We start from the raw sequence: 27,637 nt of genomic DNA, 5'->3' as shown, positions 1-27,637 counted from the left end.
TTCAATGATTATTTTATCTTCTGGTTCTAGGACCTCAGGGCAATTTTCCTTGATTATTTCCTGAAAGATGCTGTCCAGACTTTCTTTCCCTATCGTATTTTTCAGGTAGACCAATAATTTTTAAGCTGTCTGTCTTGGATCTATTTTCCAAGTCAGTATAAAACACCAATGAGATATGTCATGTTTTCTTCAGCTTTTACATTCTTGTATTTCTGTTTGACTGATTCTTGATATCTAACAGAGACTTTAGCCTCCACTTGCCCAATTCTAATTTTTAACTAATTTTTTTCTTTTATTAGATTTTGTGCCTCCTTTTCAATTTGGCCCATTTTACTTTTTAATGACTTGCTTTCTAAAGTCAATTTCTGTGCTTCCTTTTCCAAGCTATCTCTCTTACATACCTCTCATTTCTTTTTCCCAATTTTTCTTCTACCTCTCTTAATTGATTTTTAAAGTCCTTCTGGAGCTCTTCCAAGAAAGCTTTTTGGACTTGAGACCAGTTCATTTTCCCCTTTGATGTTTTGAATGTGGGCATATTGACAATGTTGTCCTCTTCCGAATTTGTGCCTTTATCTTCCCTATCCCCAAAATAAGAATGAATGGCCATTGCCTTTTTCTGATTTTTGTTCATGGTGTTTGCCTAATCCCTAACTTTTAGAGTTGAGCTGTCCTGCTGGAGCACAGGGGTGGTGACCCAAGCTTCTTCTTCTGGTGTCAGGGGCCTGCTCACTGGCCTTGTGTGCTTAGGCCTCAGGTGCTGGCAATTGGAGGCTGTAGGGGTCTGGCAGCTTTCCTCGGCTGAGCTGGGGTCAACAACACTGGAGCTCTTGGGGTGGGTGTGGGGAGTCTGACCTGCTCACCCGGGCCTTGAGCTAATATGTTTGGCTGCTGCAGGATGTCTTACAGCCTGGAGGTGTGCCTTCTGGAGTTGTACTTCCTGGAGTTGTGCTGAAGCACCGGGAGATTTGGCTGCTGGAGAATGCCAGTGCACGTGGTGGTTTTCAGAGCTGGTGTTTACTGGTTCACCTGTCTATGCTGAGGCACTTGGAGGGTAGGGAATCCTGGTGTTGGCACTTGCTTGCTCCACCATTCTGGGGCTCAGGATCTCCTCCTGGTTTGTTGAAGCAGGACTTGCCACTGGCTTGCTGGGACAATTCCCATCCTGTACTGCTCCCTCTATCCCAGAGTGAGAGGGGCCTTTGCCTAATCCCCAAGCTTCCCGGGCTACAAGACTTCTGTACCCCATCTTTCTGTTGGCTCAGCTGTTCCAGGTTTTTTCCTGGGGAAGTATTTTCTAGGCTTTGAGAGGTCAATAAGGGAGGGTGAGAGCAACTTACTTCTTACTCTCAGCCAACTTGGCTCCTGAAAGCAGAACCCTCAAATTTTGCTCTTGTAATTATTCTAAAACCAAAGATAGTAAGCCACTTTTGTTCAAGTTGAATCCCAACAAGTTGTGAGAATCATTGTTCTTGTGAGCATAGAACAAAGACATTCCTGTTATTCAGTTCTCTTTGTAAAAGTAGTTTGCACTTTTTTTTTTTTAAAGCTCAGGCTAATGGGGTGGAGAAAAAGAGGTAAAACAAGAGTTCCAAACCTGGAACTCCTCCTCTCTCCTCTTTCAAACAGGAAGGAAATTAAGCCCACATGTACTGTACTTTTCTTTAGCTGGTGTCTTGTGAATATTTAGTTTGACCTGATTCCATATTTTCTCCCTTTATCTCCACCCCCCTCCCCCAGCAAAAAGAGAACAAAACAGACAAGAATCCTCAGTTCTTTTATCAAATTAAATTTTATTTTGCCTTTTGGTTTTCTTGTTAGGATTGTTTGGTCAAAATAATAAGCTATTCCAAAGCACATGAGGATTTCAAATTATCCAAAAATAACCAATGTGTTTTTAAAATGAAGTATTTGAGAGGGAAACATGAAGCAGGATATTACTTGTCAAAACAAGGATTAAGGATGTTGGTTTTATACTGACAAGATTTTCCTTCCTAAGGTCCAGGTCAGAAAATGCAATACAGCAATATCATGAACTCCAGTTAGAACAAGCTTTCTCAGGGAGCCCATGAGTCACGCAGTATCCATGATTAAGTCACTTCTTGCAGATGCCACTTGTTTATAGTTCCAGGGCATTCATTCTCTTAGGTTGGGGAGGGGCTTGTTATTTTGTCTTTATTTTTTCTTTGGGGTTGAATTCTTATCTTATGGGGGGGGTTAACATCAAAAGCCAGGATGGGAATTATGCTAAACTGTAGGAACTGAACTTTTAAAGTTCTTTTTTTTGGACATAAATTTATTTATTTGTAGTTTTCAACATTCACTTCCACAAGTTTTTGAGTTCCAAATTTCCACCCCATCTCACCCCTCCCCCCACCCCAAGATGGCATGCGTTCTGAATATCCCTTCCCCTAGTCTGTCCTTTCTTCTATCTCTCCCCCCTTCTCCTATCCCCTTCCCCTTCTATTTTCCTGTAGGGCAGGATAGACTTCTGTACCCCATTTCCTGTATTTCCTATTTCCCAGTAGCATGTGAAAACATTTTTTTAAAACATATGTTTTTAAAACTTTAGGTTTCAAATTTTCTCTCTTCCTCCCTCCCCACCCTCATTGAAAAGGCAAGCAACTCAATATAGGTCATACATGTGCAGTTATGCAAAACACTTCCATAGTAGACATGTTGTGAAAAACTAACTCTACTTCCCTTAATCCTATCTTGCCCTCTCATTTATTCTATTCTTTCTTTTGACCCTGTTCCTCCTCAGAAGTATTTACTTCTGATTACCCCCTTTCCCAATCTGTCCTCCTCTCTATCTTCCCGCTACTCTCTTGTCCCCTTCTCTGCCTATTTTTCTGTAGGGTAAGACAGATTTCTATACCCAATTGAATGTGTATGTTATTCCCTCCTTAAGCCAAATCCTCTGAGAATAAGATTCACTCATTCCCTCTCACCTTCCCCCATTTCCCCTCCAGTGTAAGAGACTTTTCTTTTCTGTTTTTCTTTTGTGAGATAATTTACCCCATTCTACCTCTCCCCTTCTTCTTCTCTGAGTATAATCCTCTCTCATCCCTTAATTTCATTCTCCAAATATGACCCCTTAATCTTCAACTCACCCTGTGCCCTCTATCTATCTATCTATATATACATACATATAATTTTTTCCCTCCAGCTGCCCTAATACTGACAAAGGTCTCATGAGTTATAAATATCATCTTTCCATGCAGGAATGTGAACAGTTCAATCTTAATAAGTCTCTTGTGATTTCTCTTTCCTGTTTACCTCTTCATGTTCCACTTGAGTTCTGTATTTGAAAGTCAAATTTTATATTCATCTCTGGTCTTTTCATCAGGAATGCTTGAAAGTCCTCTATTTCACTGAATGACCATTTTTTCCCCTGAAAGATTATCCTCAGTTTTTCTGGGTAGGGGATTCTTGGTTGTAATCCTATCTTCTTTGCCCTCTGGAATATTATATTCCATGCCCTGTGGTTCTTTAATGTAGAAGCTGCTAAATCTCGTGTTATCCTGATTGTGTTTCCACAGTACTTGAATTGTTTCCTCCTGGCAGCTTGTAATATTGAAGTTGTACAGTTCTTGAATTTAAAAATGTGCATCAGGAGCAGGGGTGGGTCTTTTCTAAATCATCATAGAATGAATGTTTTTGAATTTGACTTTTGTTTGTACAATTCTATAAATACTTTGGGGTTTCCCTTTTTTTTTTTGAAAGTGGACAAAAATCTTTTTTTTGTGGGTTTGTTTTTTCCAAAATATTGCAAAAGAACCTATTTATTTACTTGCAAATAAATTTCTTTGATAAGAAAACTCAGACTAAAGCTTTTCTCATGTGGATATTAATGACCAAAAAAAGGAATTTGATTGAAGCTTTCCATATTTTTCTTTTAAGTTAGAGAACTTTGAGGGAGGCAATGGGAACTTTCTATTTTTAATATGTGGTCTATCTAGGTACACTAAGGTAAATGAAGATTCATCTTCAGATTACTTTGTTCACTGTTATGAATATTCAAAGCAAAAATCAGATTGTACTATTTTCCCTATAGTAAGGCTGCTGGTGGATAGAAAGATTCAGCATCAGTTCAGCACCTTACATCTGCTATAAGATGCTAATCCATGGTAATTTTCTTTCACATTTCATATTGTTTCAAGTAAACTTCTAAATATAATGAAATGAATGGACTAACCTATTGGTATTTTACCAAGAGTGACACGGCATTGTTTTTCTTTGATTTTTTTTTGGTTGTTGCCTGAATTCATGTATCTTATTAACACTAGGTAGATGTTTCTTCACATGAAGAAACAGCATTATCAAGCTGTTATTACACTCATTATATTGACACTAAACACAGTTGTCTCAATTAGGAGCTCTGGATGCATTCTTTCTGTATATTCCAGAAGTTCAGTCAGATGGCACATCAGAATCTTTGTCTTCCAAGCTAGATTTCTCAGGCAGATAGGTGAAAATAAATGAATTTAACTGTATATTTTCTGATACTACTGATGACATTTTTTTTAATGGTATGGTACCTAGTAACATTGGGAAGCTAGGTGGTGCAGTGGATAAAGTGCTGGAACTGCAGTTAGGAAACCTCATCTTCTGGAGTTCAAATCTAGTCTCAGACACTTACTAGCTGTGTGACCATGAGCAAGTCACGTAACCCTGTTTGCTTCAATCCCTCATCAATCAAATGAGCTAAAGATGGAAATAGCAAACCACTCCAGTATCTTTCCCAAGATAACCCCAAATGTTGTCATGGACAGTTGGATATGACTGAACAATAACTCATTAGCAGAACAGTCAGATTTGTATGACTGGACTGAATGTGTAAATCTTAGAGACATTAAGTCTAATGAAGCCTGAAGTGGGAACGGCAAAAGGAAGGCAAAAAAGTAGGCCCTGACCTAAAGGAGCACACATCCCAATGGGATGATAACATATAAATAACTAGGTATATACAAAGTATGTATAGAGTGGATTAAAATAATCTCAAAAGGGAAGGCATTCATAGGCTTGTGTGTGTGTATATGTGTTTATGTGTGTAAAACTTGTCAAAGCCTCCTATAGAAGGTAGGAATTGAAGTGAAACTTGAAGGAGGCAAGAAGCTAAGAAGTAAAGATGAGGTCTTGGCACATTCCAGGCATGAGGGATAGTTAGTTCAAAGGCACAGAAACAGAAGAGGGAGTGCCTTGTTTGAGGAACTTCAAGTAGACCAGAATGGTAAGGAAATAGAATATGTAGAGGGAAGCAGAGTGTTAAAAGCCTGGAAAGGTGAGAAGGATCTAGATTAGAAGAGATTTAAATGCCAAACAGAGGGCTTTATATTTGATCCTGGAGATAATAGTGAACCACTGAAGATTGTTGAGTAGAGGGGTAATATGATCAGAGTTATACTTTAGAAAGATCACCATGATATCTGAGTGGTTGATGGGGAGAGATTTGAAGCAGGGAGACCAGTTAGAAGGCCTTCACAATACCCCAGGAAAGAGGTAAAGAGGATCTGAACCAGGGCACAGAGTTCACAGAGGAGAGGAGAGAGATTGGATAAAAGCTATAAGTAATAGTCAGATTAAATGATGGTTTCTTAAGGATGGTGGGGACATGGATATATTTGTAGGCAGCAGAGGAGTGAGTACACAGGAAGAAACTGATGATGAGAGAGATTTTTTCTTAAGAAGTCTGAAGGAAATTAAGTCAAGGATGCATGTAGATGGATTTGCCTTGGAAAGGATAAGGTTAAAATTTTCACCTAAGCCTTTAATGATGGATGAGATAGTAGAGGAAGATGTCTGAATGGTTTTAGGTTAGGAGGCATGTGGTCAACAAGATGGCAGATTAGACATTTTCTCTGATCTTCATGACATCTAAAATCTTTCCAAAATGGAAATTATGTATTCAAGATAAATAAACTTAAGCTATTTTCATAGTCTAGTATATCCAGTACCCAAAAAAACAAAACAAAACAAAAAACCCTAAAACCATGAAGTGATACTTAGTGACTTGGAGGTCATTCAATACTCCTACTCTACCTCCCATGCTACCAACAGAATGACTGCACTAGCAGACTCAAGAATATGACACAGGCTTACATCAAAACCCACCACTAGACCCTTATCTACCTGTCTTTCTTTCCAGTGCTATGGATACCCAGGCTGAGGAAGTTTGCTCAGGGCTTGCTAGCCAGCTTCAACACAGCCTTTCAGGAGCTAAAGCCTTCTAGAGACTGAAACCTGGAATATCAGTACTGTAAAACTCTGAACTTCTGGTTATGGGGAAAACAGGCTCTGAACTGACAGTGTTGGGTCAGAGAACTTAGGAACAGAAGAAGTGGGGCAGGTCCTTAGGACATTACATTGTACATATGGGAGCTGTGTAGCACTCCTGTAAACCTGAGGAAAAGAGCACAGTACCCAGTTCTGACCACCTGAAGGGTTAGAGTGGAGACCTATGCTGATCAACTATGAATTGCCCAGTGTGGGAGGAAGCTGAATTACTTTGAGATCCAGCCCCCCAAGAAAACCAACATCAAAGTGAAGGGAGTCAGGAATAAAGCAATGAGGAAAATAAGAAGGAGAATATACTGAAAATATAAAAGGTTTCAGGAAGAAGAAAACTCAAAGACATTGAAAATAAATAAATCAACAGGAAAAACAATGACAGCAGACCCCCAGTTCTCTTAAATGGGTTCAGGCATCTATGAATAAATACTGCAAAATAAAGGAAAATGACGAACACTTGATGGGACAGAGGACCCTGTGGAAGTTGGGAATGACATGAAAAGACAACAAGCTATTCTTGAATGATTTGAAAGAGAAATGAGAATTATGAGAGCAGAAATTATGTCCTGCATAGCAAAAATAATGAATAGAATAGAAAACTGTAACCTTCAATGGCAAGCTTCACCAAAGAAACAGAAGAAAGAACAATAGATTGGGAATGCAAATACACAGAAGTAAAAGACAACTTAGAAGAAAAGAAGTGAAAAACCACAATAAACAAAATAAAATGTTCTCACTATGAAAATAAAACATACTGAACTTGAAGACAGAATGAGTAGAGAGAACCTAAGGATCATGGGTCTCCCAGAAGAACATGACAAGGCAAAAAAACCTTACTGTCATAACAAAGGAAATAATAGAAGAGAATTATCCAGAACTTCTCAATACAGAAAATGAAATTCCAATGGAAAGAATTTACAGATTGCCTCCAGAAAAAAAGTCCTAAGGCTACAAACTCCAAAACTCCGAGTTGTTAAATTTAACTAGTATGAAGAAGCTCTGGCTTCCCTTTTGCTACTTTTCCCTTTTCCCATTTGCTGGTTTTGTGGTTTGGGGAAGTCATTTTTGTTTCAAACATCTGATAAGTTAAATACATTTTCTCTCTATCTCTTAAATTCCTCAGAAGAAAAGTACTATGTGAGCTACAAAGCATTACAAAAATGTACAAAGCATGTGCAAAAATATTTATAGCAGCTCTTTTTGTGCTGGAAAAGAATTGGAAATTGAAGGGATGCTCATGTATTGGGGAATGGCTCAACAAGTTGTGGTATATGAATGTAATGTAATTCTACTATTCCATAAGAAATGGTAAGCGGGTGGATTTTAGAAAAACCTGGAAAGACTTGCATGAACTGATGCTGAGTGAAGTGAGCAGAACCAGGAGAACATTTTACACAGTAACAGCAACATTGTATTATGATCTGCTTTGATAGACTTAGCTCTTCTTAGCAATACAATGATATAAGACAATTCTAAAAGACTCATGATGGAAAGTGTTATCCACATCCAGGGAAAGAACTATGGAGTTTGAATGAAGATTGAAGACTACTATTTTCTTTCTTTTTTGTTTGTTTTTTCTTTCTTGTATTTTTTTACTTATGTTCTGATTCTTCTTTCACAACATGACTAGTATGGAAATATGTCTAATATGATTGCATGTGTATTTTTATGATTGTACATGTATAGCCTATATCATATTGCTTGTCATCTTGGGGAGACAGGAGGGGGGAGAGATGGGGAGAAAAATTTTGAAACTCAAAATCTTATAAAAATGAATGTTGAAAACTATCTTTACATGTAAACGGAAAAAATAAAATACCATTAAGTGGAACAAAAAAAATTTCCATGTCAAGAAAGCCCATATAATAAATATTATGTATTGTGTTTAAAAAAGAATCAAGAATTGTAAGGCAATTCATTTGGGGTCTGAAGGATGAGGCCAATAGGAAGGATTTCTCTGGGACCTGTTAGGAGTTCTCCCACATTTTTACACAATAATGACCTAATTCAACTCTGATTTAAGTGATGGACATGCTAGCAATGAAGGTTTTCACCTTTCCTAATCCAACCAACCTCTTTATAATTTAAAAATGATAAACTAAGTAACATTTTGGAGGAGGGGGCCAGGTCTGTGACTTCATCAATGTTGCAAATTCCTAGTAGGGAACAAAGAATGAAGGACTTTGGATACTAACATTGTCACTTTCTTTTTTTTTCTTTTCTAGGCAACGAGGTTAAGTGACTTGCCCAGAGTCACACAGCTAGTAAGTGTTATGTATCTGAGGCTGGATTTGAACTCAAGTCCTCCTGACTCCAGGGCCAGTGCTCTATGCACTGCGCCACCTAGCTGTGCCCTGTTACTTTCTACTATAACTGTTTGACTCTGGGAAAGTATTTTTACCTCCCATTGAAATAACTGTGGGTCCCAATTTTTTTCATCTGCAAAATGAGGGGGTTGTACTGGATGACCACTGTTTCCTCCCAACCCTAACTGGGATTCTGAGCAGGTCCTTAATGAATATTTGTTGAATTTCAAAGCATTGATAGATACTAAAGGAAACAAAATACAAATAAGATGGGCGTATTGTCTTCAAAAAGCATATCATTTTATGGGATAAATAAAATGTAAAATTTTATTTTACATAATAGAAGCTGCTAGGTACTTAAAAGAAAATAGTCAAATAAAAATTTAGAGGAAGATGAGACCATTTCTAGCTGGAGAAGTGACAGGGAAATTTTTGAATATCAATGTAGTATTTGAACTGGGCTTTGAAAAATAGGTAAGAGTTTAGTAGTTAGGTAGAAGGAGAAAATATGTCAAAGCCATGATTAGGGGAAAGTAAAAAATGCATCAATGTAGGGAACTTTACCTGGAACAAAGAGTACAGAAGGGAGAGTAGTATGATATAAACCTGGAAAGACAGGTTAGAATTAAATTATGGAAGGCCTTGATTGTAGGTTATGGAATGTGAATAAATGTATACTGAAGAAGCAGTGAGAGACCGTTGAAACCACCCCTACCCAAATTCCAAACTTGAAAGATGTCAAAAGATCTTAACATTAGTCAGACTAATCTGTTCAGTCAGTTAGGCAGCCCACTTGATGGGGCTGGACTTGGGAGTCAGGAATACCTGAGTTAAAATCCAGACTGAAACACTTACCAGCTATGTGACCATGGATGGACAAGTCATTTCACCTCATGCTGCCTCGGTTTCCTCCTCTGTAAAATGGGGATAATAATATTATCTACCTTTCAGGGTTGTGAGGATAAAATGAGATAATATTTGAAAAGTACTTTGAAAGTCTTAAAATGCTATTGCAAACACTGTCATTGTCATCACCATTATTGTTGAGCAAAAATGTATTTACTTATGTTTATTCTGATAATTCCATTAATAGCTCAGGGTAGTGTGAGACTGCTTTTCTATGCTTAATTGACTGGAGAAGAGGGAAGAGTTGAGGGAGTAAAGATCACAATGAGAATGAAGAACAATTTTAGTAGGAATATAGGAGTGAGGAATGGGGAAAACTAGAAGGACAGAAAATTTTAATCAGAAAGGGGAATTCAAGAATTCAAGATCTTAGAAGTGATAGACTTACAAATAATGGGGAGTTCTAACATATAGCTAAATTGGTACACAACTGAGGCAGAATAAATGTTGATCAAGGGCTTACTGGTTGGAGAAAAATATTGCCAGTTAGGTGCTAATGACAACATGGAAAGGGGAAGAATATGCTAGCAGATAAATGACAATGATGAGGACAGGAAGATGTTTCTAAATGACGGTGGCAGAATGATAATCTGAAAGTTATAGTGGCGAATAAGAAGGGTACTGATGAACACCCCTTCCAGATATTGTAAGTCAGGGAGAGTGGCAAAAAAGACACCCAGTGGAGATTGCAAGAAATATGGTATGCTGGGGAACCTAAGTGGTGAGCCTTGGAGTCAGAAGGACCTGAGTACAAATCCAGCCTCAGACCAGATACTTGACATTTACTAGCTGTGTGACCCTGGGCAAGTCACTTAACCCCAATTGTCTCACCCTACTTCCCCCCCCAAAAAATATGATATGCCAGAAGACTCCAAGTATCAGTTATATTTAAGTCAGAGAATGTAGGAGAGTGGAGTAGAAGTTGCATTGGAAAATGGCACAGCAGAAAAGCTTACAATCTTTTCTAGTAGGCAGGAAGTAGAGCACAACTGGATAAAGACTAAATAGAGAAAGGTAGTAGGGGGTGCCTGGTATTATAATACTGGATGATAGGGATTAAGGAATTTGGAAGTTGGGTGGTATATTTTAGGGGAATGTTAATGTTTAGAAAGATGGAGAGCTGAGTACACAGAATTAATTAAAAGGTGAGCTAGTAAAATTAATTAGATTGCAAATTTGTGATTTGAATGCTTCTGATGCAGCATTTTGTCCAACATGTTCATACAAAATTTCTCTGCTACGTCATGATTTGGGCTTTTTCTGATGATCAGTTCAGAATTTTTGGATGGTAGAGAAAGGGCTAGACTCTCATATGTATAAATCTCATGCCTGGGGAGATGTCTAGCTTCCTAGTATTTACAAATTAACGTAGATTTGTATTTAACAAATTTCGTTTGTCCTCACTAGGGTTATAATAACCAAGGCAGATCTTTTAAAAATCATACTCCTTAAGGTAACTTGTTTAAGTTACAAACATTTACCCCTTTGAGAAATAAATGTCATTAAAAAAAGATAAAATACTAGTATTATAATCCAAAGACCCTTCTTTATGTTATATTTTTGAGAGCCTTGTTTCTTCAAAAATAGTTTAAAATGTTTGTTGCCTAATATTTTACATATGTTATTACTTAACACTTTTTATCTTAGAACCCATGTGATAAATTTCTATTTGAATTTAGTGCCAGTTACATTTTGTTAAGGGAGATTAATTTATAGACTTATTTTTTCAAAGATACATGCTGACTATGCCAATATATTTCTTTTTGTTCCCTTTAACCCTCAGGGAACATGGAACTAAATTTGATGCCCAGCTACTACTGGAGCTATATAATCTCAAATATCAGATACTATATATTCTACTTTTCCTTTTAATTAATTTTTGTTTTGGCTTTATTTTAGGTTGTCCAATTTTACATTGTGGTTAAGCCCTATGGTTTCTTGTCTCCATGTCTTTGCTCATGCAGTCCTCTATGCCTGGAATGCCTTCCTTCATTACCTGTTCTATGACTATTCATCCTTTCAAGCATGTCATCTTAAATGACTTTTTAAGAAGCATAAAGTTTTAAGTCCTAAATAAGTCAATCCTACTTACTTTACAAGGACAGCAGGAAGATTAATAAGGTTTTGAGAAAGCTTCCTTTTTAGAAATGTTCCATTTAAGAATCAAAGGCTGAAATTTCTAAAATAACTAATACGCAATATTTAAAGTAATGAAATAATATTAAATATTTAATTTTGTGTGAAGATACTTAGGCTAACATTCAAAACAGAAAAGAGCTTTTAGCAAATCAATTGTGTCCTGTTTCATTTTAATATCAACTAACCTTTATGCATGGCTACTCTATTAGAGTTTAGATAACATACATATTCCTGTCTTCACAGAGCTTTTGGTTAAGAAAGGGGAGGAGATATAAAGATAAATAGAATACATTAGAAATCCATTTTTGTGGTGCTCTCTGGTAAGGAAATTCCCTCTACCAATACAGATCAGAAATTATTCTGCAACTTAGTTGTCTTGGAGAGTCTCCTAGGACACAGAGAGTATATGTGACATGTCCAGGGTCACATAACCATTATGTTTCAGAGGCAAGATTTGAATTCAGATCATATTGGCTACCAGGATAGCTATCTAATCACTATGCCATGCTATGTCTACTGAATCAGAAAGGTATAGAGCAAAGCTCCAAGTGAAAGTTGAAGGGGAAGTGTGTTACCAATTGAGGAGAGAGAAAGGTCAAGAGAGGTTTCAGGGAGTAAGTGGCATTTGAGTTGAGCTTTCAATAATCATAAGAATTCAATAGGCAATAGAAGAGAGAGGGAATTCTAAACATAGGGAAGTGCATAGGGAAGAGCCAAGCCTTGGAAGTGGGAACAAAGAGAAGTAGTTTGATTGCAATGTCAAGCATATAGAAGAAAGCAATGCAAGTTAATATTTTTAAAGGATGATATTAGATTGTGCAATGCTTTCAATACCAAGGAAAGAAGTTTGAAATTTACTCCAGAAGCAAAAGATGGTCCAATGATGATTTTTCTATATAGCATAATTTTTTCATAAAGCATCATAATTTTGCATAAGGCAAATTTTCTGTTATAAACAGATTGATTAGAGAGAGTAGAGGTTAGAAGCCATCATTGTCAGGAGGGCTTAAAATACACTGGTAACCAAGAGAGTGAAAGATGATTGTGGAAGTAGAATCAATACAACTTGGTAATTATTTTTAATAGGTGAGTGAGAAGGAAAGGTCAAAGATGACATTAAGGTTGTGAACTTTCTAGAACAGAACTGATAGAAAAGGTGAAATAAGAAGGCACAGGTTTAGGGAGAATATGATATACTCAATTTTGGACATGTTGAATTTGAGGGGCTATTGGGTCATCCAGCTACAGATATACTATGGACATTTGGAGATATAGATCTTAGAACACAGAAGAGATGGTGCTATGGGGATTTGGACCTAGTCTGCATTGAAGCTCTTTGATTGAATAATGTCAGCAAAGGAGAGAGAATATTGGGAAAAAAAAGAACAGGATTCAAAAGGTAGGGAAGGGAAGAGAAAAAAGGCAAAGAAAAGTGGCCTGAAGGCAAATCTATAAAAACCACCCACCTTAACATTGAAAAGTAAAGATGGACTAAAATGGAGAAGTTAAGTAAGATGAAAACCAGGAGATCTGGATGTCCCTCAAGCAAAGGGAGAAAGAAAGGTATACCTGGTAAAAGTGGTTATCACAAACCACAGGAAGATCAGGGAGACTGAAGTACAGTCATACTTCACTGAGACTGTTAATGAGGAAGTCAGTGATGATAATAATTCAGAACAATTTTCTCCCAGGTCACAGTAAGCCCCACTTACTTTCTTCAGACAGGATGACAAAAGGCACAAGAGATTTTCTTTTTAAGAATTTCATCAGTATGGAGAGGTCCTGGTGTGGAATTATCTGTATAAGATCATCACCTTGTTTATAGCATCAAATGAGAGGGTTGACTGAGGCATTGATGATTTCTGAGGTCCTGTCCAGTTCTGAAATTTCATGAGCCTGTATATACACATATTCACATAACAAATGGTTAGAAAATTGGCTAACAATTACAAACTTGATGCAACTTGTTTTCCAAATTCAGGAATACTTTGTATTAAAGTCTAATGTATGGAGGGACACTACCTTACAGTTAATAAAACAATAGATTAATAAGAGACTGAGCTATAAAGAAACAATTAATAATATGAACAGCAAGCATCAGCATTTTGAACATTCTGATTAATAAATGGCAGAATTTTCAGATAATATAAGAAGCAAATTATGTTTTTCAGGGGGACAAGACTTTACAAAGTGGGCAAAAGAAGAGTTTAAATGATTTCTTTGATTACTGATGGAAGGTCAAGTTGTCCCTTTGGGTTTTATGTTAGTGTTAAACATAAATGAGAGGAAAGTTGGTCCTGTAGTAACAAGGTTCATACTAATGGAATAAATAGAAACCATGAGTCACTTGTTAGGGAATCTTCTTCAGTGAAATGGAATAAAGCAGCAAAAAATTTAGAAAAAAATACTGAAAGTTAAATAGTATGATTTATTTTGTTGACTGCATCACATGGAAAGATCCTAATTAAAGGTTACAAAAATCATCTATACTGAAAACGTAAAGATGAAAATAAAGTAGGTATATTCTCCAGCCTTCACTTTCTTTATTTTCAACAAAATAAAAGATGATAGTATGATCTTTAAACAAAACTCTTTGAATAGAATAGTTTATTAATCCTGTAGATACCTTATAAGTTAGAAGGTTATCTAGCTGAAGTTTATTGCCTTCCTCTTCCTCACATAACATATTAAATTAATAACAATAAGTAGTATTTATATAGCACTTACTATGTATCAGGCATCATACTAGGTGCTTACAATTATTATATCATTTGATCTTTACAACAACCCTGGGAAGTAGGTGCTATTATTATCTCCATTTTATAGATGAAGAAACTGAGGCTAATAGAGGTTAAATGATTTGCCCAGGGTCACAGAGCTGATAACTGTCAGCGGCTAGATTTGAACTCAGGTCTTCCTTACTCCAGGCCCAGTATCTGCTGTACCACTTAGCTGCCCTAGTTACTTAGCTGGTAATTAGGTACCAAGTTCTGTTGATTCTACCTTTTTTAACATTTTCTACAATCATCTTCTCTATATTCATACACATGATTATGATTCTAGTTCAAGGCCTCCATTACTTCTCACTTGGACTATTGTGAAGAGCCTCTTAATTCCTCTCCCTATCTCAAGTTTTATCCTGTCTCTAAAGCTCCATACAGCTGTCAAAGCAATTTTCCTAAAGTGTAGGTCTGTTTGTGTCAAGTCCTGTTGTGAGAGCATATAGTTGAAGAAATAGAGAAACCCTGGTGTTCTCTTATTATCTCTACAAATACGTTTTCCTCTGTTTGCCATTTTAATGCTCTTCACATCCTGGTTTCAGCCTGCCTTTCCTTCAGGGTCCAATCAAACTGGTCTTCTAGCTGTTCTTCACAAAGAAAGCTCTATCTCTTACCTCTGTGTTCTTGCACCAGCTATATACTACACACCTAGAATACACTCCCACCTCACTTCCACGGCTCTTAGAAGTTCTAGTCCAACTCATCTGCCTCAGTGAAACCTTTCCTAATTTCTTCAACTATTAATGCTGAGAAGATAGAAGGATGACTTTGAAGCCAGCAACTCTCAACAGACATGGATTAGATCACCCTAGGCAAGTCACTTAATATCTGTCCTCTTATAGGCAGGTTTTTAAGATTAGAAGCTGTAGAGAAGATGCTGATCTGTATCAGTAGAGGGAGTTTCTTCACTGAGAAGTTCTCTCCACTGAGAAGTTCCCTGCACCAGTGAAATCATAGGTCCAGTCCCTAGTCTAATCTATTTCCTTTCCTTTCCTTCCTTCCTTCCTTCCTTCCTTCCTTTTCCTTCCTTCCTTCCTTCCTTCCTTCCTTCCTCCCTTCCTTCCTTCCTTCCTTCCTTCCTCCCTTCCTTCCTTCCTCCCTTCCTCCCTTCCTTCCTCCCTCCCTTCCTCCCTTCCTCCCTTCCTCCCTTCCTCCCTTCCTCCCTTCCTCCCTTCCTTCTTCCCTTCCTCCCTTCCTCCCTTCCTCCCGTCCTCCCTCCCTTCCTTCCTTCCTACCTATCTATTATATCTATTTATCTTTATCTATCAATATAAGCCTTTTTACCTCATTGTCTTACACATAGTAGGAACTTAATAAATACTTGTTAACAGGTTCATTAAAGAAACACAATAGCCATACATGAAGAATAGTCAGTCATAATATTTCTATTATATCCTGTAAAGTGAATTGTACATAGGACTCATGGGAAAGATTTAGGGTTATAGAAAGAAAAATTGCTCTAAACACAATTTACTAGGAGGATGATGCATAGTAAGAGAAATTGGTCATTTAATGACTTAAGTGTTGAGAACCAAAAAGTGGACTTATAGTGGCCTTATGTTTGACCCAAAAGATAGAGGTAGCTGTCTGAATGAGATCTGATGGGGATTAGGCTTTCTAGCATAAATTTGTTGGTCTAGTTAAAGTTAGCATTTTATCTTTAAGGAGGTAAAAGTGATTTGTTTATTACTCTTAGGGAGCACCCTTTACTATATTATTAATCAAGAAAGTATTATGTTACCCTCACTTGGGATTCAGCCATCCAGTATTCCTGAATTTAAGCTCATGTTTGTATCACCTCTTTCTTCAAATTCTCTTTTACCATCAAAAATCAATGTCACCCTCTTTGATTTTATCCCATCTGCGTAGAAAAATATACTTTCTGGTCTGTTATAATGATGCTGCACAATAGCTCATACTGTACTTTCTGGCATACAGTCACCCCTTTCTATCCCTAGATCACCCATCTTTTTAAATTCCCCAGTCCTATCCTAATGAGGTACCTGTAGAGATTTAGCATCATACCATGCAGGCAGGATTTCCATGGGGCAAGGCTCCCACCTTTCACCAAGCTCCTAATAATCTATTCTTCATACATTCCTTGTTTCTACAGAGAATAAAGTGATGTAGTGTCATTAAATGCAGTCTTATTAAAGTTAAGCAAGTGTTTATAAACTTAAAAGGATTTACATCAAGAATGAATATTATTATGGAAAAGCACTTGATGTCAAAATCCTATCCACCTTTCTTTAGAGAAAAAGAAAACCACTTCTATTTTAATTTTTTCTAGTTAACAAGCATTATCTCTCCCTCTCAACTCTCCCGTGGTGGTGGTGGTGGGAAGAAACCACAAAACCATTCTAACAAACATGCATAGTCAAGAAAAATGAATTTCTGCATCGGTCAAAAATGTTTGTCTTTCAATGCATCTGCTTCTCTCTTACAGAAGATCTGTAGAATGTTTCATGGCCCAGTTCAAATAATATCTCTTTAGTGAAGCCCCAGAGAAATATGCTTTTCTTCATCTAAGTCCCCATGGAATTTGCACCTCTCTTAATACTTGTCTAACCAGAATGGAGTATACTTGGAGCAAGAAGGATTCTAGTGAGGATAAAATTTTTTAAATTTTTAACTTAGATAAGGACCCACATGAGTGTATATGAAACTAGTGCTTTTCAGAGCTCGTAAGCCAAGTACTTATTTTCCCTTAGAAGTAATTCAGTTCAATATGTAAGCATGGTGACACATACAAAAATTATATTTCCTTACTTTGCTGAGGATTAACTCTCACAGAAAACAAGAGTGGCAAATAGTAACTCCACACAACATTTTCATTGTAGTTGGTGTATTGGAATTATTTTGGTGCCTATGCAATTGCAATTTCATTTTATTTAGTCTAACCAATCAAGTACATTCTCATTTCAAAGTAATGACTCTGCTTTGTGTCAATCTGCTGTATTAAATGGTTGTTCTTTATTTTGCATATTTTAACTTTTCTATTTAAGTTTTAACTTTGGTGCTAATTTCTATGTTGGGGACTGAATATTAGGGCCTAAGCTATAAAAGAATGATTCCAATATATTTTTATATTAAAGTGAGAAGATAAAATGAACAGAAAAATGTACCTTGAATAAGATGAAATAAGTTATGTGTCAAAATGAAGGTAGCTTGACACTTAGTGTTAGACTGATTAAACTAGGCTATGTCTGCTAAATGAAAATGCATTTTGCTTTAGTTCTAATAATAGAGGGGGCATTGATTTATCAGATGCATAGTAGATAGAAAGTCAGGTTTGTAGTAAGAAAGGCTTGAGCTCAAGTCCTGTTTCTGACACACAATATACATGTGCCCTAGGCAAGTCACATAACCCCTTAGTGCCCCATGTACTCTAAGACCAGAAGTTGCAGAGAAGAGTTGTAGAACTCTTTTGGAAGAAGCAGTTTCCTAACCAGAATTCTCTATACCAGTGAAGTCATGAGTAAATAAAACAAAACAAAGAACCAATGGTAAATGATTACCTGTTCCTGTTAAGGTCAATATGTCTTCATCAATGTGGGAATGTCACCAAACAAGTTTATAACTTATTTATAACTTAGTCAATAAATCATTAGTAGCTTAGTTAAAGTAGAAATATGGGAGAATGAAATACACACTAACTCTGGAGAAAAGGAAATGAATTGTACTTTATTCTCAAGTTAAATAAAATAAATAAAATCTCTCTCAGATAAGACAATCTCATTAAATATGATAAAGATAAATTAGCTGTAACCATGTAAAGCACTTGGTTAGAGGTTATCAGGTTTATAAGAAATGAGCTGTGAATTCTGGCATACGACTTGCATTTTTTTTATATCTCTTAAAAGTGAAGCTAGAAAATGTCTGGAAGGCAACTAAGGTGACAATCCAGATGGAGGTATTCTTCATTAAAAATGCCTTGTGATGGAGGCTTTAACCAGAAAGACACATATACCAAGTTTTTATTTTAATCAATGCTGTGAAGAGCAGCGTTATCTTCTCATCAGGTGTTCCTAGATGCCACTTTTTTTTTATGTTTACACACACACACACACACACACACACACACACCCCTTCACAAGTAACAATTCTAAAATTAAAAGCTGAACTTGTCAGACCATACCAATAATTGAGCAAATATGATAACATAATATTATGACCAACACTGGACAAAATAAATTTCTTAGGGAAGAGAACAGAAAGTTTGTGAAGATGAATAGATAATGTGTGAAGGGTAAGATATTATATTTGTAACTCCAGTGCCTAGCACAGTGCAGGTGCTTAATAAATTAGTATTTAATTGAATTGAATTGCTCATTTCCTTTGAGGACAGGTCAAAATGAAAGGTTAGATAAAAGAAATGTTCTATGTGCTGAGAGACATTAAATTGTTTCCAAAAGAATTTCCTTTAAAAATGCTATCATATAAAACTCTATTTTATCACAGTATAGATTCAGGACTGCCAAAGAGAGGATGATCTCTGAATGACTTTTCCAGACATAATTCTATGGTGAAAACAAGTTACTATTTCTCTCCATTTTCTATCAGCAGCTTTTCTTGGTTTTCCCTCCATGGAACATCATGCCTCCTCCAGGATAAGATGACCACCTAAAACCTCATCAACAAACAGATTAACTCAGTTTTTGATACTGAACAACTTCTTGGCTGTAGGGTAGAACAACAAACTCCAGCTGTAGTCTTCCTTTATGGGGGGCTCAGAACTTTGTAAGTAATTCTCAATTTTCCATCAGCTGCTTTGCCAGGTTTTCACTCCATAGAACACTGTGACCCACTCCTGCCCCCTTCTAGCTTCCTTTTGTGTGTTTTCTTCCCTTTTTAGATTGTAAACTCCTTTGAGGCAGGGATTAGCTTTCTTTTTCTTATTTGTATTCCTATCCCTTAACACAATTTTTGGCACACAGTATGTGCTTAATAAATGTTTATTGAAATTTATTGAAAATATTTAATGTAGTCATTAGCTCTTAGTTTAGTCATCAGCTGCCTTTATGATTTTATTATTATATCTCTGAATGAATTTATGAATGAAAGAAAAAAATATTAAGAGCATATTATATGAGAGACACTGGAGATATCCTGCCCCCTGAATGAGACAGTCTCTGCCCTCAAGGAGCTTATATTCTCATAGGAGAAAATATTTAGCAAGGATATGTTGCTGAGGAAAGGAACTGAGGAGTCTGAGGAGTTACAGGAATGATGAATGGAATTATAGAACAGCAAATTGTCATGCCCCATATCTGATACCTATTTTGTCAGAATACTGACTTTTCTTTAGGAAAGACATTTTACCAAAGTTAGGATTACTTTTGGAGAGGGGTATAGAATTTGCTACATGAGAATTTACCTCTCCCTTAGAACTATAAAATATGTAATTTTATCATAACAATAACCTTCATTTTGTCAGTGAAAGCATATTTAAGTGAATAGATTGATGATCGTGGGATCAGGAAGATGGTTCAAGTCCAATCTTGGTACATATTATATGTAGGACTTAGCCTCTCAATAACCTAGGTAACTTTCTAAGATTATGTGTTTCATGTGAGTTGTCATTCTATACAAGTGGAGGGAGTATAGTAATAGTAATAATAATAATGATGATGATGATGGTGATAATGATAATAAATCCTTTACAAATATTATCTCATTTAATTTTCCTGACAACACTAGGAGGTAGGTGCTATTATTATGTGTACTTTACAAATGAAGAAACTGAGGCTGACAAAATGACTTGCCCAAGTTTACACAGCTTGTTAGTGTCTGAGGATGGATTTGAACTCAAACCTTTTTGTCTCCAGGACCAGTTGTCTGACCATTGTGCCTCCTAGTTGCCTCTATCACACTTCTATACTCCAGATTATTCTCCCAACCAATTGCGGGAGTAGTGATAAATTAAAGAATTCTATACCAATCATTCTGTAACTCATTCTGATTCTTTTGTGCTTAGAATTAAATTTTCTCTGTATGAATAAAAGATCTTTTCCATACATAATTCATAATTGTACACTGGTTAGCTTTTTTTTTGTACTTTCCATTTTTTGAGGGAAACCTTGGGCTAGAACTAAAAATAGAGTTGTCCCTGGGGCAGCCAGGGTGTGCATGTAGGTGATAAACCAATGAAGATGAGAACTGGGGAGCCTGCTTCCTGCATTGAGAAGACAAGTTATGCTTGTAAGGAGGCACATATATTACTGCCTATCTGGTTACAGAGCAGGGAGGAGGGAGTACCCTGAGTTCCTCTGAGTTCTAGCACTGTGTACTTCTAGTGTTGCTGGTGATGGATGAGGAAACAGAGATTCAGAAAAGTTAAATCACTTGTACGTGATTACATAACTAGTAATTGTCAGAGGGAGGGAACATCTTGCTGAAGTCTTCTGGACCTTTCATACTGAAGAATGATTAGACTTACACTTGTCCTTGAGAATAGAATTAGGATCTACAGGTAGAAACTGAGAAGAGATAAATTTAAGCTTGATTTTAAGGAAACAGCTCCCTAACTATTAGGACTATCACCAAGTGGATGGGGTCACCTCAGGAAGAAGGAAATTCTTTTTCATTGTAGGCTTTTAAACCACTGGATTACCATTTGCTAAGGATTTGGGAGAGAGGAATCTTGTGAAGTACGTGTTTGACTGGTTTGCATCTGAGTTCCTTCTAACACTAAATAACTATGATCAAAAGACCGTTGGCCAAACTGCATTGCTGATACATTCCAGAATATAAGCAATTATCTTATGTAAATATCTGATAACAAAAGCGGGGCCTGCATGCTTAGGACACCTTCCAAATTCTGATTTTATTCCTAGCAGAAATTATCCATGTACATAAATATATTATTTAATTAAAATAATAATGAAAGGTATCATATCCCTGCCTCTGGTAGTCATGCTTGATTTTTTTTTCTGCTTGACAGCTCTGTTTTTAGTAAAAAAGAAAAGAAAAAGAAATACATTTATTATTTTTTCATCCTTAATAGAAAATTTGCAAAATGAACTTACTAGCTTTCTCATAATCTCCCAAGATATTAGGAAAATAATGATTCTGTCCTAATCTGACTTGACTGTGTTTACCTGGGAACTTCTCTATTGCAATAATTCATCAATAGTGCATTAGTTTTAGATGTAAAAAGCCAACAAAGACAGATGTTCCTGATAGTTCCATATGTGGCATAGCTCCTCACTTCATTTAAATGAAAATGTGTATTTTTATGAAAATTTCAGCTTTATATTGATAAATGAAGATAAGCTACTGTTCCATAACATTGTGATATCTATTTTTCAGTGTCTACCAGAAAACTTATAAAGAACAAACAGTACAAATTACAGGGGAGAAAAAACAATGGATTTTAAGACCGTGTTCACTGGAGTACCATAAATGATTAGTCTTATAAGGTATAAGGTTAGCCTTTTATTACAAGGCTTAAATTTATTTTAAGGTTTGTTATATACATTGTGAGTATATTGTGTAATTTTCTCCAAATTACCTTTGCCTAGATCCACATTCATCATCCACACATCCCCTATAGCCTGTCTTCCTATTTCTCTTCTCTCTCACTTCTCCCCCAAAAGGCAGAGGAAAAACTTAAAATCTAAATATACTTATTTTGATTTTATCCTCTGATTGTCTGATAATCTCATTGCATCACCAGCAAGCTTTAAATTTTTAATTAGAACCCTGGACAGTCCACAAATTGAAGGACTTTCTTGATTAGTTTAGAGTGGTATGGAAAGAAGGAGAGAAGGGAGAGGGAAGCAAATTATAGAATATCTCAATACAGAGATTTTATCTGAAAGAAGCCTCTGACCCAAAAAATAGTATGAGGTTTTTGGTTGATTCTTCTATTCTTACTCCCACTACTCCCTATCTTTTTTTCTTTCCAGCAACAATACCCTGACTCTTTTCAGGTTCAGTTCCTCTAATGAACCTTGTCTTTTCTCTGATTGCTTGTGTCCTTCTTCTTTCTCAGTCAATGACAACTGAAAAGAAGATTCTGGGCTTAGCTCAGAGCTAAAGAGTTTATGGCGGGAAAGTGGGGCCAGTGTTTATTATATTATAGATAGTCATACTAACTAGTCTTATTTTGTTCAATTTATGCCTTTTCTAACACACAGTTGCCAAAATAGTTCTTGAAATGTATCATTCTGATCATTGTTACTCCTGTGCATAAAAGCTAGCACATGTCTGCTACTGTTTGTAGGATAGACTTAAAAATCCGTAACCTTGGGTTTTCATCTTCTTCTTGGTGTGGGAGGGAAGGGTGTATCTGCCTTTTTCTTTCTTTTTTGTTATAAACTTAACAAATATCAACGAACACGAACATTTCCCTATATAAAGAATGAAAGTAGATGTATATTTTAAAATAAACTTTTTTTATGACACTATATGTTAAATTTTGCACAATAATGCTAATATTGTCCTGCTTACCTGACCCCTTTCTTCTGTGTATGTTTTAATATTTAATGAAAGCCCTTTTCTTCCTTTTCTTTTTATTTTGCCCTGTTCCCCTGCAGTAGTGCCCCTTAACTGTTCTGACACCAAAATGAAATCTCTCCTGTGTAGAAAATGAGCATAGTCAACCAAAGCAAATTCATACATGGGTTGTATTTGAAAATATATGTCTCATTCTACATTTCTAGTCCTTCTTATTTCTTCCAAGAGTTGTAAAGTAGGTATCATTAGTCTTCTGGAGTTATGATTGGTCATTTCATTGATCAGAATTCTTGAGTCTTTCAAAGTTGTTTTTCTTTAAACTATTATAACTATCATATTAGTTGCTCTCCTTGTTATTTTATTATCCTGGATGGTAAAGCCCCTATGATATGGTTCCAATCTACATTTCCAATCTTTTTTTTCACACTAATCTGCTATATATATATTCTATATTCTGAACCAACTAGACTATTATTGGTTCCCTGAGTAATTCATTCTTTCTTCAGTTTCATTATCCCAGGTAAGCACATGTGTGTCTATGTGTCTATCTTTCTATCTATCTATCTATCTATCTATCTATCTATCTATCTATCTATCTGTCTGTCTGTCTGTCTGTCTGTCTATCATTCTTTCTAAAAACATTTAGCCAATTTCCATTAAAGATCTCCATGAATAAAGGCTAACAATCATTCATGCTATAGAGCTTAATCAAACACTTAGGGCCCAAAGCCTGGGCAGAATGAATGTAACTGGGCTTTTCTTAAAGCCTCAGAAACCTGGAATGTACTTTCCCCAAATATTCCTGTTGAAATCCTTTTCTTCCTTCAAGGGCTATTTCAGGGTCCTTCATTAAGATTTCCTTGACATCCCTACCTGAATGTAACTCCTGTTCTGCAAATTTTTGTAGGGTAGGGAACATTTCTTTTAGGTCTAGGTCTCTACTTTTTTTGTGTATGTGTTGTATCTTCTCCTTGACACCTGACCCCTTCATCCTTTGCTTTGTAAACTACCTCAGGGTAGACACTATTGTCTTTCTTTTTTCTATCTCTGGCAGGAAGCACAGCTTCCTGTACTTATAAAATGCTTTAAAAATGTTGGTTGAATTGAATTTTGCTTTTTTCCTTTGATTAAACCACCCCTGTTTAGGACACACTTTGCTATCCATAAGCATATCCACTCTACTTTTACACTTATAAATTAGGTTTTTCAGTGCATGATCTAATTCAGTCTTATGGATGAACACAAAATGAGAAAAATGTTTTGCAGCTGGCTTGTATTAACACGCTTGTATAACTTTGCTGATGGTAACTAAAAGGCCTTTAAGCATGTTGTTAGAATAGGGATAGGAATAAGAATTCTGATTTCACAATTAATGGGGATCTCCCCATGGGGCAATTCCCTCTACCAACATAGGTCAGACACATCACCTTCTGTATAACTTATGGTCTTAGAGAGGTATCTAGAGAAAACTGAGAGGGTAAGTGATCTACCTCCTGTATCTTTCAGTTAGAACTTGAACCCAAAGTTTCAGACTTAGAAGACTACTGTCTAAAAACTATGAAAATTATGCCATGCTGCCTCTCTGATGTTGCTAGGATATGTTATGTTGAAACGAGCAAAGACATGTGGAGGAGAAAAATCAATGTACAGGTCATTCAAATGATAAAAATAATCCGATATCATCTCCCAGGATCTAAGATTTTACCCAATAAACATGAAAGTTCTTCCATTATGAGTTTTTAATGTTCAGACAGCAGGTGGATATAATAGAAGAAAAATCTCTTAATAGTTATTGCTTGCCTCTGGCAATAGCCATCACAAATTTTTGTCAGGAACAGAATACATATTTTTGTTGAGAAATTAAGTGAAAAGAAAATAGTAATTTGCATGCTTTGTTTTATTCCCCATCAGGTATATATAGGAAATGCTCAATGACTACTTTTTTCATTCATTCATTCATTCTGTGCATTAGGAAATGCAGTTCTTATAGTCTCAGATTCCAAACCCTAAGAATTCAAGATCAGTTTTAGTTACTTGGGCTATGAAGGTTGCTGAGGGAACTCAGCTATTATGCTTCTGTGTATGACATGAAGTACACATTAAGTGGAGTGGTGGAAGGAATAATTGGCATTTATATGAGTCTTTGAAGTTTACAAAGCATTTTATATATATATATGTAACACTTCACTTGATTAACACAATTCTGTGAAATAGTTACACTTATTATGATATTTATTGATCAGATAAAGAAATTGAGGCTCAGAGAAGTTAGTTTTCTTGTTCACAGTCACACAGCTATTATGTGTCAAAGTTAGGACTTGAACCTAGGTTTCTTCTGATTCATAGGCCAGTGTTTTTTGCTCTATATCATGTTATCTCTTACCAGAACATGGGACTCATGACAAGAAGACTTTTTTTCCCCCCCATAATGGCATTGTCACTAATTCTGAGGAAAATCATTTGAAATTTTTCAGCTTCAGTTTCCTCATCTGTAAAACTGGAGGCAATACTTATGTTACTCACCTTGTGGGATTGTAAATTGTAAGATACTATGCAAATGACCATTATTGCTATGAACTGCCTTTCAAAGGGACCAGAGAAGAATACAACATAAGGAAAATATGGTGGAATTCATTTGATCACCTCTCTCATTGGAGACCACTTTATCTGCTTCTTGGTCCTGCCGAGGTTACAACTTGCAGAATTATGTACTTTCTTGGATTGATCATGAGAGTACAATTAAATAGTTTCTGTCCAAAAATCCTCTGCCATAAGGGGCAAAGAATTCAGTAAAACTGCTAGAAAACTTCATTCCACTGACTTATATGACCCAAAAATTAGGAGAAAGAGGTTCAACATATGATTATGTTCACAGGGAAGTTACATTCATTCAGAATGATTAGAAAATGAAGTGTTTTGGTTTTTTGAGGGTTTTGTTTAATGGAAAAAATGCTTTGTATCAAATATTAATTTTAAAATGATCAGAATGCGACTAAAATACACTTCATACAATGACCATAATGAACATAATTTAAACTTTCATTATTTTTTCTGAAGGTAATTTAATATGATCTAATACCTCAAGGTCATCACTATGATTATCTTTCATACTGTTATAGGTTCACAGAGATAGAAGGTATATTGAATAGAGATATAGAGTATATTTATAGAGATAGAAGATACACACACACACACACATAACATAATATTGAGTTGAGTTGGCATACACTGTGATAATCTCTTGATGTTTCAGAATCTCTGAAATAAGCTTCCTTACTTGTAATATTTTTCTTTAATAAAAGAATATGGAGTTTATAATAAAAGAAAATCCACTAAAGGGCTTTCTAGTTGTATAGATTCTGAATAAATGCAAGATTACTTTGTTTATTATTTTTCCTTAATCTATTATGAATATAAATTGATCAGTTCCAGTCTCTATTCCTCTTTGTTTCAATTACTCAAATAGCTATCATTTAGAACATGTGATGCCGATAAACCAATGACAAGTATAAATATAATTTAAAATATAATAAAGTTTATAGGATAATGCAAGGTGTCTCAAAAGTCCTAGTTTTTTTTTTTTAAGCTTTAGTAGCCTAAAATGTACTAAGACTTTTGGGACACACTGTATAATATAACAGAAATATAAGCATAAAGTTATTTATGAAAATGTAGATAAATTTTACCTGCCCCAATAACTCTCTCAATGCGAATCCTTGAAGGATCTATTTCCTTTGCAAATTCATGCACAGCTAGGGATGGATCTTCATATGTATCTGGATCAATGTAGGTTTTGATTCCTGGGAAACTCACTGCAGGAAAACAAACATTTTACTTTAGTTTAAACTATTTCAATGACCATGTATGTTTACAAACGCTTAAAATGGAAGATGGAGTATCAAACTAGTCATTTCTTATTACTAATTCAAATTTTGCCCTACCTATTATTAAAAGGCATCCTACTTAGTAGTATACTTAAAATTAGCTGAGGGGATAGGTTAAAAGGGAGAGATGTTCATAGGATATTATATTGGGCAGACAGGTCCTCTTCAAAACCAAATCACATGACTTCACCTTTACAAATTCCTACTATAAGACCTCAACATGGTTACAAAGTGATTTTAAGTCCTTGGCACATTGTTTTGACACATGTTTGTTCAGTTGTTTCAGGCATCTCTGACCTTTCATGATCTCATTTGGGACTTTCTGGGCAAAAATAGCATAGTGGTTTGCTATTTCCTTTTCCAGTGAATTAAGGCAAACAGGGTTAAATGACATGTCCAGGGTCACACAGCTAGTAAGTGTCTGAGGCTGAATTTGAACCCAGGTCTTCCTGACTCCAGGCCCAGCACTGTATCCACTGTACAGCCTAGCTGCCTTTCCTGGCATATAGTAGGCACATAATAAATGTTCATTTACTTGACTTTAAGACAAACTTTGGTAGATTGTATCAAGATGGAAAAGCCTCAGATTACATTACTAATGCCTTTTGGATCAAATACAGACTCCTTTGTTTGGTGTTGGGTAGCCTAGATTTCTTCTCAGAATAAAGTTTTTAGGTGCATAAAACAAATTACATAAGGTTATAAAGTTAACCAATATCTTAGATCTTTTTATTGCTGAGAATAACTAAGTCATACACAGTTGACCATTGTATATTATTGTTATTACTGTGTACAATGTTCTCTTGGCTCTGATCACTTCACTTTGCATCAGTTCATATAAGTCTTTCCAGGTTTTTTCTGAAATCAACCTGCT

General features: G+C 36.0%; 1 protein-coding gene across 1 annotated transcript in view; it reads right to left on the bottom strand.

Moving 5' to 3' along the window:
- Positions 1 to 27,637, bottom strand: part of EPHA6 (EPH receptor A6) — a 1,178,244-nt gene that overhangs the window by 278,371 nt on the left and 872,236 nt on the right. Inside the window, exon 10 of the mRNA XM_020977959.2 lies at positions 26,566 to 26,691. Coding sequence (XP_020833618.1) covers positions 26,566 to 26,691 — 126 coding nt within the window. The remainder of the gene's footprint in view (positions 1 to 26,565; positions 26,692 to 27,637) is intronic.

Source organism: Phascolarctos cinereus, unplaced genomic scaffold (genome assembly GCF_003287225.1).
Source record: "Phascolarctos cinereus isolate Bilbo 61053 unplaced genomic scaffold, phaCin_HiC Scaffold_725;HRSCAF=1366, whole genome shotgun sequence".
In the NCBI taxonomy this organism is placed as follows: domain Eukaryota; kingdom Metazoa; phylum Chordata; class Mammalia; order Diprotodontia; family Phascolarctidae; genus Phascolarctos; species Phascolarctos cinereus.
Note: the sequence above shows the minus strand (reverse complement) of the source record. Positions and strands in the feature narration are given on the sequence as shown.